The sequence below is a fragment of the Nasonia vitripennis genome, assembly GCF_009193385.2.
Source record: "Nasonia vitripennis strain AsymCx chromosome 4 unlocalized genomic scaffold, Nvit_psr_1.1 chr4_random0005, whole genome shotgun sequence".
Lineage (NCBI taxonomy): Eukaryota > Metazoa > Arthropoda > Insecta > Hymenoptera > Pteromalidae > Nasonia > Nasonia vitripennis.
The window spans coordinates 1,089,502-1,103,458 of NW_022279640.1; the positions used below are offsets into that span (position 1 = coordinate 1,089,502).

A 13,957-nucleotide genomic window follows, 5' to 3' on the forward strand; every position below is an offset into this window, starting at 1 on the left:
TTCTACATCTCTTTTCTACTTCAAAACAGTGTTCTTTATGCCACTCAATCTCAGCTCCATTCATTGACCTTTGGAATATTTGGTACCAATGTGATTTTATCTCTACAACCTCCAACATATTTAGCGCAAGTTTAGCTTCTCTGTCTGCTGTTTCGTTTCCTTTAATATTTTTGTGGCTAGGGATCCAAGCCAATTCAATATGCCCTATATATCTTTTAATAAATAATAGGTTTAGCTTGCAATCCAAAGCGGTAGCAGGCAATTTTGCATCGATTCTGTTACATTTGATATATGTTAAGGCCTGTTTTGAATCGGTCAAAATTACGGGATTTTTAACTCTATTATTTTTTATGTACTGTAGCGCCATTAAAATCGCGTATAACTCGGCCTCTGTGCTCGTGGATAATTTTGTTATTTTAATTTTTTTCGTTATGTTTTGGTTTTCAAAATAAAAAGCTGCGCCTTGAATGTTCTTATCGTTTACAAATGAAGCGTCGACGTAAAATCTGTTATGTTCTTTATATTTTTGTAGGATTAGTTTTTCGTAATTTTGGTTCGGGTTCTCACTGTTTTCCTGCATATTTAGGTTTACGTCAGTTTCCTGTATTTGAGATTGTAAAGGGAATTCATAGTTTAAGGGTAGTTCAGTCTTGGCAATTTGGTGAAGTTTGTTTTTAACTTTATTATATCTGTTAATTACAGTTCTCATAATAAATTTGGATTTTGTTTTTTTTTTATTTTTTGCAATATTTTCAGACAAGAGTTTGAGTTTTGGTATTAGAGGATGGCTTTTGAGGCTGGCTGTTTTAAGAAGGTATTTGTCAATCAAGTTTGTTCTGCGGTGTGCTAATGAGGTCTCTTGGGTTATGTTTAGGGTAACGACATTGGAGGTGTATTTTGGAAGACCTAAGCAAATTTTTAATCCCGCGTTTTGTACCGTTTCAAGTTTTTTAAGGTGTGATTCCGCTGCATTCCCAAAGCAAGTATATCCCCATTCAAGTATGGACCGCGTAAGTGCTTTATAGGTGTTGATTAGAGTCTTATGATTCACGCCCCAATTTTTGTTCGCAAAAGCTTTGATTATATTTAATGTGGTACTAGCTCTATTTTTAATGTTATCTATATGGGCATTCCATTTAAGTTTATCGTCAAAAATTATTCCTAGAAATTTTACCTTTTTAACCGTGTGTAGTTTAGTGTCGCCTATTGTAAGTATAGCGTCTTTTTTAATTGACCTTTTATTATGTATTATTATATAATTAGATTTATGCGGTGCTATGTTAAGATCCCTACTCTTCAACCAACTTCTTAACTGTTTTACTCCTTCCTCCAATTTTAGTGTTGCTATTTCCGGACTGGAATGAGAGAACGTTAAAGCGCAATCGTCTGCAAATTGGAAATTTTTACATTCACCAACTTTATGTATTATATTTCTCATATAGAGATTAAATAAAATTGGACTTAGGACTGAACCTTGAGGGAGTCCTTTAGTGGTGGTATTGTCCATGATATGTTTTTTATTTAAATAGAATGATATTTTTCTAAAACTAATGATTCTTTGAATAAAGGCTGTAATTTTCTCTGAGATTTTCAATTTAAGTAGTTCTTTAATTAAGATCTGGGGGTTGACGTTATCAAAAGCGCCTTCTATGTCAAGCATTAAGATCGCAAATACTTGCTTTTTTGAAAGTGCTAAGTAAGCTTCCGTTGTCAGTATAGTCGTGCTATCTTGCGTTGACTTTTGTTTGCGAAAGCCAAATTGGGAGATCGGGAGCAAATAATCGTTCTCTACATACCAGTCCAGACGTACTTTTATTATTCTTTCTAAAAGTTTTAACAAGTTGGATGTTAAAGCTATCGGTCTAAATCCCTTGTTTTCCGGTTTGGGGATTAAAATTGTTATATACTCAGTCCATTGCTCTGGAAAGACTCGATTTTCAAGTATGCTGTTGTAAACGTCTTTTAGTTTTTCTATAGTGTTACTAGGGAGGTTTTGAATAACCTCATTTGAGATTTAATCCTTTCCAGGGGATGATTTGATTTTTAGTTCTTTAATGGCTGTGCGTAATTCTTGAGTGGTTATTGGGCCGTCAAGGTGTTGGTTGGTAAAGGAATAAGGGATCTCGATAGAAACTTCCGGAGAGTTGAAGCATAATTTGTCTATTGTGGTTTGAATTTTTGGATCATTGTAATCAAATTTATCATTGTTTTGGGCTGTGTTTAGGTATCCCTTTAGTCCCTTAATCATCTGCCAGATTGAGTTTACCGGGGTGCTTGTTCCCAAGGATTGCATGTAGTTCTGTGTATATTTTGATTTGGTTGACTTGGTTAGGTTTTTAAGATGTTCTACCGATTCAGTATATTTAGTATAGTTTTTTGAATTTATGTTTTGTCTGTATTCCGCAAGGTTTTTTTTTCTGGTTTCCACTGCGTTATGTAATTCGGAATTCCACCACGGCGGTTTGGGGTTTTTAATTGTTCTTTCTCCTTTAGATATTTTGGCACCGTTTTTTAAGAGAGTATTCAGAATGAGTTCAGTCAGGTCATTATATGAAGCTATCGGATCATCTTTTTTAAATTTAGTATTTTCGGTTTCCGTTTCTATATCTATTCTAAATTGGTCCCAGTTTAATTTGTTTGTGTTCAGTTTTGTTCGGTTTGTTGTCGGATTATTTTTTTGATTAGTTATTGTAATCGAAATAGGGAGGTGATCACTTCCCAAAGCATCCTCCAATATCGACCATGTTGACTTGTGGATTAATCTGAGGGATATCATAGAAATGTCAGGAGAGCCAGGGGTATTCTGCAGTTTTGGAATTAGCGAGGCCTGATTAGGGTCGTTAATAATTAGAAGCTCTGTATTTATTGTTTCAGAAACAATCCACTTTCCTATTTTATTTGTTTTTCCCGTACTCCACATAGGGTGGTGTGCGTTGAAGTCTCCGCATACAATCACGTTCTTGAATTTAGTGATAAATTCAAATAATTTATTTATCACCTTTTTTTCTAATCTGATGCTATGAACTCTGTATACATTGAATAAGTTAATTATTTCCTTATTGTTATTTATTTTAGTTGCTAAAATTTCAAATCCATTGAATTCTTGTCCCAATGGTATTTTAGTGAAGCTTAAATTGTTTCTGATCGCTGTTATTAAACCTCCGCCATGTGTGTCTGTGATTCTATCTTTTCTACAAATGTTAAAGTTTTTTAATCGTACAATGTCGTTTGGTTTTAGCCACGTTTCTTGCAGGCAAGCTATATTAAAATCGTTTAAGATGTTATCTAATTCGGTTCTTTTTTCTATCAGGCTACGGCAATTCCACTGCAGAATTTGGAATTTATTGTTCAGGTCCATCTGGGGTTAGAGTATAGGAATGTTTGGTTGATTTCTTTAGTTTGTAGTGTGAGTTTTTTAAAGAGAGGTTTTTTTTCAAAAGATGACCGATATTTTTTAACAAAGATTATTGGTTTGATAAGTTGTTTAAAATTAAAATTAAAGTTAAATGGGGGTAGCTCTGAGTGCGGTAAAATTCTGTTTCTTAATTTATTACATTTTTTGGAGTTTTGGAGTTTTCTGTTTACGCGTATGTTGCAATAAAATGTATTTACCTTTAGTTTAACTAAAATTAGAGCTTTTTGTTTTGTCAGTAAAAAGTTATATTCTAGTATCATAGTGTGGTTTATAGTTACTGATATTACCGCTAAGAAATTATATAAAGGTTTTTCATCTAAGCTACGTTTCAGAAGATTATTATTTTTGATTTTAGTTGTGTCATGATAGATTGAAGTGTTTAATTTAAACTGCTCAAGTCGGTTTCCTTTTCTTTCGCTAGTATTTCTGTGAGGGAAAAAACCGCGCTGTGCATTTTGGCGTTTTGTTGAACAAGGTCTTGAATGGATTTTATTAAATTGTCGAATTTTGAGTCTATGTGTTGTTGGATTTGTTGTGTTTGGTTGGAATGTGGTGTGCGTAATTGATTTTCGGCTAACATTATTTGAGTCTCATCCTCGTTAAGCTGAATGATAGGCGAATTGTCTCTTCTGCGTTTATTGTTTTGTTCTTGGGTCACGCGCGCGATATACGAATCTGCTCCCTGTTGTTTACCAACATTGTTAGACACGGTTTGTGAGTATGGATTTAGCGTGCTCGGATTGCGATAGTGATTTAAGCATCCCGAATAAAATAAATTTTTGGCGTGGTGTAAGGATATATTTTTGGTCGCCATTGCGAATTTAATCTCTTTTTGTTCGATATATTTAAGACACGATTTATCTAATGCAGAATGATGCCCTTTGCAATTAACGCATCTTTTTGATAGTCTGCAGATTTGGTCAGGAGGGTGTTCATGTTCAAGGGAACACTCCGGGCAGGTGGGTTTACGGCTGCAGTTGCTTTCGGCGTGTCCGAATCTGAAGCAGTTTTTGCACTGTAGGACATTAAATACGTAAGGGTACACTCGTATAGCTATCCCGAAAAATTTTACCGTCTCCGGAAGGGAGATAGATCTGAAATATATTTTAATTGAATTCGTTGGTACGAGTTGTTCATTCTCCCTCTTAAAGATTCTTTCTATTTTCGCGTTCTTATGCTTATCTTCGATTGCTAGTCGGAGCTTTTCCACCGTATAAGAGCCATCAATACCATGAATTTGTCCGATTTTAATGACTTTAAAATTGGGTATATAGGATACCCAGTCTTGGGGAATATAATCGTGGTTCTCAACCGCTTTATTAGCTTCTGTCAAAGTGGCGAACGTGAGTTCTATTTTTTTCGGTCCGATTTTTCGAACGTTGTCAAAATTTATTTGCGCTTTGATTAAAATTTCCCCTAACTTGATGGGATCGATATGACCGATGTTTTTATTGCTAGCTTGAGATTCTATATGGACTATGAATGGCGCTTGAGACTGTAGATGGTATCTATTTGTTTGAAATTCTGTTATTCTAGGGTTACAGGATAAGGTTTCGCTCATGTTTTGGGTTGTAGGCATATTGTTTATACAGATTGAGTATAAGCGAATTTTGGCGACTGTTTTAACAAATTATCCGGATCTTGAATCTGGTTGGTAGGTCTACGATCTACCTCTAAGTGGCATGAACACTCAAGCCCCTTTGATTACAATTCCGTTAATTATTCAGATGCTAATTTCAGTCTGTATAATTTTTTACCGGTAACAAGATCTTAACCAATTTGCACGTACCTTATAAGAATTTAATTTTTAGCGTCAGTGAGTAGTTTTCTTTGGCCTTTATCTTTGGTGGATGGATGTGTATTCAAGATGGGGTGTCGAGGCGTTTGTCGTTATTTGAATTTGCCAGAAGTCTCGTTCAATTGTCTTGTGGTTGTTAGTCGATCGCTCAATCGATGTTCTCCAGTCGGTGGTTCGAGAGGGAGTCTCCACAATTTTTTTAAGCGGTTCTAAATTAAAGTACTAATACGAAAGTACTAGAATGCAGTAGTATAATTTTAAACATGGATGTAAATGAATTACTTTTGTTAGTTTCAAATCTGTCCACCAGGTGGCAACTACATTGCTTGATGACCTTAGAGTTAGACGTGGCATAATGAGCTTTTGAAAATTGTCATAGTTAATACGTATAAATAGATCCATTCTAATTAAACGTAAAAAAATCATTTAGTAATCCTGTGTAGCATTCGTAATAATGTACACCTCTAAAATAAGCAAAATTTAAAACTTGCAATTTGAACGTAAAAAAATCATTAAGTAAAATTTTATCCCTGTAGTGTCCGTAATAATGTATACCTCTTAAATATAAGCAAAGTGTATAAAAGATATTATTGACTGGTGACAAGTGTGGAAAAGTTCATGTTTTAAGATAAAATTATTTAGCGTAGGTCGGTGAAAAATTGTTATTTTTCAGGGAAATTTGATATTTTGAATTATGTGTGTATAAGCAAATCGATTATGCATATTTCTGAAAAACATATTCATATTTGAATTTCTGTTTTTTATATTTTTTTATTTATATTTATACTTTAATATTGTTCCTACATACATAGTATACGTCTTCCTGAGTTTTAATTATTTATTTTTGTCAAAATTTAATAAATCTTGTAAATGAAGTTAATAACAGCTTTCAAATATGACTGCTGACTTAATAATTTCAAAATACTTTGAATGCAATACTTTTATTAAGAATTATTGTAATAACGTCAATATTTTGAAGATATTTCATATTGGAAAAATTTTTAAATACCATACTTGTTACGTAAAAGAAAATAAGAAAATTTATAAATGTAACATGATAATAGTATGATAAAATGTTCTAAAAAATTTTGTTGTAATAAAATTGAATAAGAACTATAAGATCTATTGAAATGAAAAATAAACAATATTTAAAATATTGCCTAAAAATCATCATACTTCTCTAGTGGAAATAAAAAACGTAAGAAAGTGTAATAAAATGTAACAAAATGCAATATTTTGTATCGTTTTGTTGGGTCTCGGTCCTTTTTTATATTTTATTACAGTTTGCGACATTATATTGTATTTCTTACGTTTCTTTACTTGTCTTTATAAAAGAAAATTTAAGAAAGCACAAAAAAGTAAGAAATCGTATGTACGCATAATATTATGTAAGTAAATGATATTTGGTACATTTTATTATACTTACTTACATTTTCTTACGTTTTTATATGAATTGTTACATTTTTATATAAAATATATTTTTATAAAACTTATGAAAATTATCAAAAAAGTAGAATCAACAAAAATGAAACCAATTTTAAAATATTAGAAATTGTAACAAATTTTAAGGAAATGTAAAAAAATTAATAACAAACTGTAAGTAACTGAGAAAAAGGTGAGAAATTGCAATAAATTGTAATAAAAAATAATGAAATGTAAGATGTAAAAAAATATAATCAAACGTTAAAACGGTCCAACATCCAACAAAATATCACACTTTATTGCATTTTCTTAGATTTTTTTACATCTTACACTTTATTGTACGTTGTTACATTTTCTTACATTTTTTTACATTTAAAAATTACCACTCTACTATTTTTATATTTCACGATTATCTTTGTTGATTTTTTTATAAATGTCCTGCATTTTAAGAAGCCAATATTACGAAATGTCGAGGCAACAACTGGAAAATGATATATTCCTTATCGGAATAACATCAGATCACATTTCCGGAAACCAATTACCAAGCAAGCAGCAACTCTTACAAGTATTGTTATATAATATTAAAACACTGAAGAAATCTGTAATAGAAAGTTTTAAAATAGTAATTGATGAACTCCTAATTTTTTGGAAAAAAGCTGATATTCCCACTAGTCAGCATCACCGATGTTCTCAAAAATTGGATAATTTATATTGTAACGAGGAACAACGTCCCTCGCCACGCCGGTAATCGAGGCAGAATAGAGTGTGACGAAATAAGGCGGCATTAGCTCGACGTACAGAGCGCGCGCCCAGAGATCTCGGGAGCGCCGGATCGATTCTCGGTCCCGGCGTCTCCTTTTGTGATTTTATCCACTCACGTCAAAGTCTCACCCCGTTACAATATTCAGTTTATCTCAAAATAGTCAAAAATAAACATTTAGTTTCAAATAAGAAGAAAGAAGATTGTTTTTCGAATCAATTAAAAACGTTATTTGATATTGCTCATGGCGATGCATCGAAGATGATCGATGGACCAAGAAAAACATTTTTACTTGATCAACGATCTGGTAGACTGCAAAATTTAAACAGTTCATCTGATGCTGAAATTAAAAAGCACTCTAACGAGACACAAGGTATGTCACGTCGCAATTAAGAATTATTTCTACTGTTCTTCTAAATATTATTAACAAATAGTTATTTAATAGATCAATCATCTTCAAGTTTAGAAACACATAATTCGACTCGAGAAGAGGATATGCATTCGTCAGATCCAGGAGTCCCATCTTTTAACTTGCATCCCGAAATTTTTTATCACAATAACGGTGAAAATGATATTCATAATGCTAATCAAAACCACGAAGACAATCCTGTAAACATATCACAAGGTACGTAATTTTTAATAATATCCTGGAAAGCATTAAGTAAAGATTATTTTTATAACGCCCTCGATTCCGACTCGTGCTGAACACCTCACCCTCGCTTGAAATAGCTTATTTTCTCCCCTTGTTGCACAATGTACGATTTCCTCCCACTGCGTTAAAAACTCAATTTTCTATTCTCTTGCATGGAAAAGGGCCTTTTTCATGCACGTGTTGAAAAAATATGTTTTTCTAGAGTATCTCGACCCTTCCTGATTCTTTACAATATTTTTTACCGATCATATTTTAAAAAGATATTTGAATAGAAAGTTTGCAGGTTATACGAACAGGCTCTTTTGGGAATCAACTTAACTTTTAAAAGTTTAAAAAATTTGTTGTAAATATTAGTAAATACTATAATCTTGTCTGAATTCGATACTCGTAGCACCTTCTCTTGGCAAGTAACGATTTCGCGCAACGAAACGAGCGCAGGAGGGAGCAAGTGCACTGCGCATGGTTCTTTCTACTCTACTTTAAGACTGCGACGTAAACAGACGTACCGTTTAGCTACTGCCACTACCAATGAACTACTCTATACTATAGTTAATAATAGAAGATTAACGTTGTCTTTCACTTAATTACCGACTATCTCAACACAATTGAACTAATCTACTAATATATTCTAATTTTATGACGGTTTTTTAACAGACTGATTGGTTTTATTTTTAAACTGCTTACTTATTGAAATAAATACATCTTCGTTTAATTTATGATCTTTAATTTAAACTTGTTGATTAACTGTGAGATTTGTTCTAAATAACAAAAAATAGAAACAGCTAAAGAATAGACATTCTCTTATGCATACCATAATTAAAAAACAAAGATTACTCATTACTTATCTTAATTAGTAACTAGTTAAGGAAATTTCATTCAACATTTTATATTGTTTCAGAATCACGACCATCTTTCGATCAAGCCATTTCTTACAATCTTCCGAAGAAACTATTATTTTGTCTCAACAAAGTACTGGCTCACATTATAATCTCAGAGGTCGAAACTATGAATCGAGACAAATTAGAGCACAGATTAATGTGATGACTGAAAGAGTAGTCTCAGTATTAGATAACTGTAGAATTTCATACAGAAACTGTGCATTTAATAAGCGCTGTAGCCGAAGCCTTAAATTATAACACTGATGATTTAATTTTAAATAAATCTTCCTACAATAGATATCGAACTATTATTCGCAAAGAAAAAGCAGAAAAGATTAAAAAGTTTTATGGCAATACAGAAATAAATGCTGAAGTTCTTCATTGGGACGAAAAAATTATTCCAGATTCGATAATTGGTAAAAATATTGACAGATTACCAATTGTTGTGACTAATGGTAAAAGTGAGAAAATTATAGATATACCAGCATTACCAGACGGTAAAGGTGTAACGCAAGCCGACGCAATTTACAGGGCTCTAAATGACTGGGGTTTAAAAAAATCAATTAAAGCGTTATGTTGTGATACAACTAATTCTAATTTAGGTTACCGTAATGGCGCAGCAGTTATTTTAGAGCAATATTTAGATCATGATCTACTTTACTTACCTTGTCGTCACTACATATACGAAATTATTTTAGCTGGTGTATTTGCTGAAAAACTACCTGGTACAAACGGACCAAACGTACCATTATTCAAAAGATTTCACGATAGTTGGAACAATATTGATCAAAGTCAATACGAAAGTGGACTACATGATATCAATCACCCACAATTACTTGAACAAATCGCTTGAATAAAAGCTTTTATACAAAAATCGTTAAACTCTCAATGACCTCGTGATGATTATAAGGAGCTGCTTGAATTAAGTCAAATATTTCTGGAATGTGTACCACGTAATAAGGTGAAATTTAGAATACCTGGAGCATTTCATCATACACGTTGGATGGCCAAAGCCTCAATTCACTCAAAATTTACATGTTTCGCAGATCGTATTCTTTGACACCTAAAGAAAGAAAAGGTCTTTTTGACATATGTCTTTTTGTGATTTTTGTATACATTCAATCATGGTTCATTGCTCCTATGGCTCTCAAAGCACCAAATCAAGATCTACAATTTATTAAAAACATTTACAAATATAAAAGTGTTGACTATAAAATAGCTGAGGTAGGTACACATTAAATTCAAAATCACTTATGGTATTTGAGCCCCGAGGCGAGCGCTCTTTCTTTCTTTGATGAGAAAGTTTCAGCAGAGGTAAAAAAAAAAAAGATGGTTGCAGCTTTAAGGAAAAACGTTGATTCAAGGATCGATGCGTCCAAACGGTTTTTCCTTAATAATGCAAAGGATATAGAGATTTTAGTAGGCAAAGAAGTTGACTATTTTATGAATGCTTATACTTTGAATTTTTTCAAAAGATTCAATATAAATAATATATTTTTGCAATCAGATTTCGAAAGTTAGTCGAAAAATGAACATTTCCAGCAGGGATTATTGATAGTTCAACATCTACAAGTCGTAAACGATACAGCTGAAAGAGCTGTTCATTTGGTGGAAGAATATTTAAATGTACTTACTAAGAAAGAAGATCAAAGAAAGTATTTATTACAAGTTGTCAGTGAATATAAGAAAACTTTTCCAAATGCTAATAAACAGATTTTAACCAAAAAGCTTAAAATTTACCTAAAATAAAATTGTTACTATTATTCACAATTTGATGAAAAATATTAACGTTGTACTATTGTAATACTTATATATAAAGTAATGAAATAAAAGTATCGTTTTTAAATGTTGAATATACTATTTCAAATATTCTATCCATGTCACAATCTTCTAAAATAACATTGTAAAAAATATAGCAATACAAAACCGCTGCTAATTCCTTGAAAGGTAGCTTCTTTCATCCTTATGTATTACTCCAAAACAAACATTGTTGTATTTATAAACCATTGTATAAAGTTATCGTACAGTTCATCGATAGATAGGATTTGATAGGAAGGAAGCAAAACATTATAAATAGAAATTTAATTTTCCTGTAGGGTTTTCCTGTCCGATGTAAGATTAGGTTGTATAGGGTTTTCCTGTCCGATGTAAGATTATAGATGTTAAATTGCACTATATTTTGACCAAAAACGGTAGTTTTCATTCGAATCCAAACGTTTATTGTCGATAAAAAGGCGCACACGACCAATAAACAGTTATATGTAAAATTAAGAAAATACGTCAAAATCATAATATTAACGTATTAAGCATAGTCCGCTTAATTATTTTTAAATAATATTTGGGGATTTGAACAAATGACACATTCTAACGTGTAAAAACATATATTTTAACTATTTTTAAATTTGTTTCCTTACATTCGTGAGATATCGAAAATCACAATACTGAAATTAATGATCAATAAGATTTTCACGTTTCACGCATTTTATTAAAAATGTCGATGGCTTTAGAATCGTCTTAAATGCACCAAAAAAAAATTTTTTTTTTCAAAGCCTATTTTTTTGTGTAAACTTTTGATCTAAGGGGTGTGCCCCGCCGCTACATATATAGTTGGCATATTTTCGAGCTTTGCTTTGCCTTGCGAACATTCAAAAACAAAATGCTTAGCATTATAATATTTACAAATTTCAGTCATGGAACCTAGATAAACATACCAATACAACAGGTGTACAAAGTATGCTCCTTGAATTTGAGCCCAAAAGAACCATTCGTGCACTTGGAATCCTACGGACAGTAAAAAAATTTACAAAGCGTTGCACCGAGTGCCATAATGGGCCAGCAGGGATAATTGAGGATTCAGCACGGTAAAGTTGAAGGTATTTATACTAAATATTACTAAAAAAATTTTAAATGATTTTTACTTATAATTCTTTTTTTCAGAATTTAAAGGTGTTATTTTAACCTCTTAATATTTTTACTCCTAATAAGTAAGCTTCTCATTTACGCAGTGCTTCTTTTTCTCGTTCCATTTTTAAGTCATTGCTATTTATTTTTTGCAATTTTTCTGTTTTTCATAGTTTTCTCTTTAATTTTTTCTCTTCTGCTTGGCAATTATCATCCAACAATATAGTTATATCAGAGTGATTAAATACATTAGAAACTGTCACTCCATAATTAAATGTTTTTAAATATTCTTTACTATCATTTTAATGTTGTCATTTCATTGGAATAAAAACTTAATTTTTTATCAATACAAGTAAATCTATGACTGACGGTCCTTCATATTGGTATAACTGTTAAATCATAGTTTATTACGCAAGAAAAATGTTGTGAAATTGGAAACATCATAATGCTACGTGTTTTTTCAATAAATGTGAACGCATATGAAAAATGTCAAATCGTAAATTGCAAGGGCATAAATGGAAAACAATAGGAACAGTAAAAGCTATAGGAAAGATTCCACATTCATAAATATTATTTTGCACTTTTTCAAAAGTAATATTTACATTTAAATTATTTGGTAATAATCTGTTAATATATACTCTGTGTTCTTCTTGTAAACATTTAGCCATGTGTGGGTAACTTCATGGTCTTAACATTTTTTGGGCTGAAGTATCCCAAGATGATTTAAGCATTATTGTTCACTGACATACTCGTTTATTATAAAAAAGCTGCTTTCTTGCCAATATATCGATTAGAAATCATGGTTAAGGATATAAAATATGATTATACGCCAAAAAAATTCAGATACAATAATGTAAATATTTTATTTTATAATTATAAATTCGAGAAGCCAATATAGAAGTAAATAGTGTTGCAGCGCTGCAGGTTCAAATGCTTCTTAAACTTGCCTTGGTGGCGATACTGTGCCACTTGATAAATATCGTAAAAATTGGTTTCAGTGCTCAGTCTGCTCTGACCTTTGGAAGCGGTAAGATCGATAAAACACAGATATTTTAATCGATGAAATTTTTTAAAATGTTCTAATATAGTTTTTCACTCGAAGTATTTTAATATCAGAAGCCGACTAAACGTTCGGAAGGCTGTGCCGGTTATATTTATTTAAATATTGTCCTCTTGTTTATGAATGACATCTACGCATGCGCGACAATATGTAAAAATAGCGTGAAATATTGGTTTCAGTGCTCATTCTGCTATGACCTTCGGAAGCGGTATTTTCAAAATCTATATAAATAACCAAGATACCGGTTTTCTTGCTCAATCTTTTCTGAACCTTTAAAGCGGTAATTTCAGTAAAATTTTTAAGCATAATTTATTTGTATTTTTCTAATATGGTTTCATATTTACAGGATAATCCAAGCCAATTTTGAAAGTATTAAATTATCTGTAATTTAAAATTCAAATGCTCCAAAGTGTTGTAAAAGTGCATATGCGCACGTCACAACGACTCGCGACTAGCACACACAGGCGCACCCATCGCGAGCGCTCATACACACACGCACACACACACACGCGGTGACACCGTACTACAGCGGCAGGAGCCGCACGCGAAGCATAGGTACTAGGAGTCGCGAGAGTGAGAAGGACAGCGCGATACGAGAACGCTAGTCCGACCGCGACACACAATAGCCGAGCGAGAGAAAGAAAGAGAGAGAGAGAAAAAGAGCGCCTAAAGCCCCGAAAGAGGGGACACGGAGAGATAGCGAAGCGAGAAGGATAAGCCGACGCTCTCTCGATTTTGGGATTCGACGGCGAGCGCACGAGGCGAGCGGCTAGCTGAGCGAGCCGCATAGCACCAGAGCACCCTCGGGCCATCCCAGCCCGAGTGACGACCTACAGGGCCAACGGGCGACCAAGGGCGAGAAGAAGCGGGCGAGAAGAACCGGATCAACATCAACCCAACTGCACATCGCCCAAGCGGGAAGACAGCGGCGCGACAGCGGACGCCGAATCCGACAATGTAAGTGTCGGCGCAATATGCGCCTGTTGCTCTCTCACTCTCTCTCGCGCCCGTAAATGCCGCAACGCACGAAGCGCGTTCCGCCCGCAGAAGTGTGATAGCTAGATTAGAGTC

The 13,957-nt window shown here is 33.1% G+C and overlaps 2 protein-coding genes across 19 annotated transcripts in view; one reads left to right on the top strand and one right to left on the bottom strand.

Annotated features, from left to right (window-relative positions):
* Positions 1-13,957, bottom strand: part of LOC103316989 — a 357,042-nt gene that overhangs the window by 168,925 nt on the left and 174,160 nt on the right. Inside the window, exon 7 of one of the 18 annotated variants that reach the window (XR_004345275.1) lies at positions 9,591-9,988. The exons of the other annotated variants lie outside the window; for them this stretch is intronic. The gene's annotated coding sequence lies outside the window, so the exon portion shown is untranslated. The remainder of the gene's footprint in view (positions 1-9,590; positions 9,989-13,957) is intronic. 18 annotated transcript variants of the gene reach the window in all.
* LOC116417097 lies at positions 7,041-10,017 on the top strand. The gene is made up of 3 exons (XM_031928302.1): positions 7,041-7,768; positions 7,841-8,020; positions 8,946-10,017. Exons 1-3 carry the CDS (start codon positions 7,657-7,659, stop codon positions 9,086-9,088), a joined length of 435 nt encoding a protein of 144 aa, XP_031784162.1. The 5' UTR covers positions 7,041-7,656; the 3' UTR covers positions 9,089-10,017.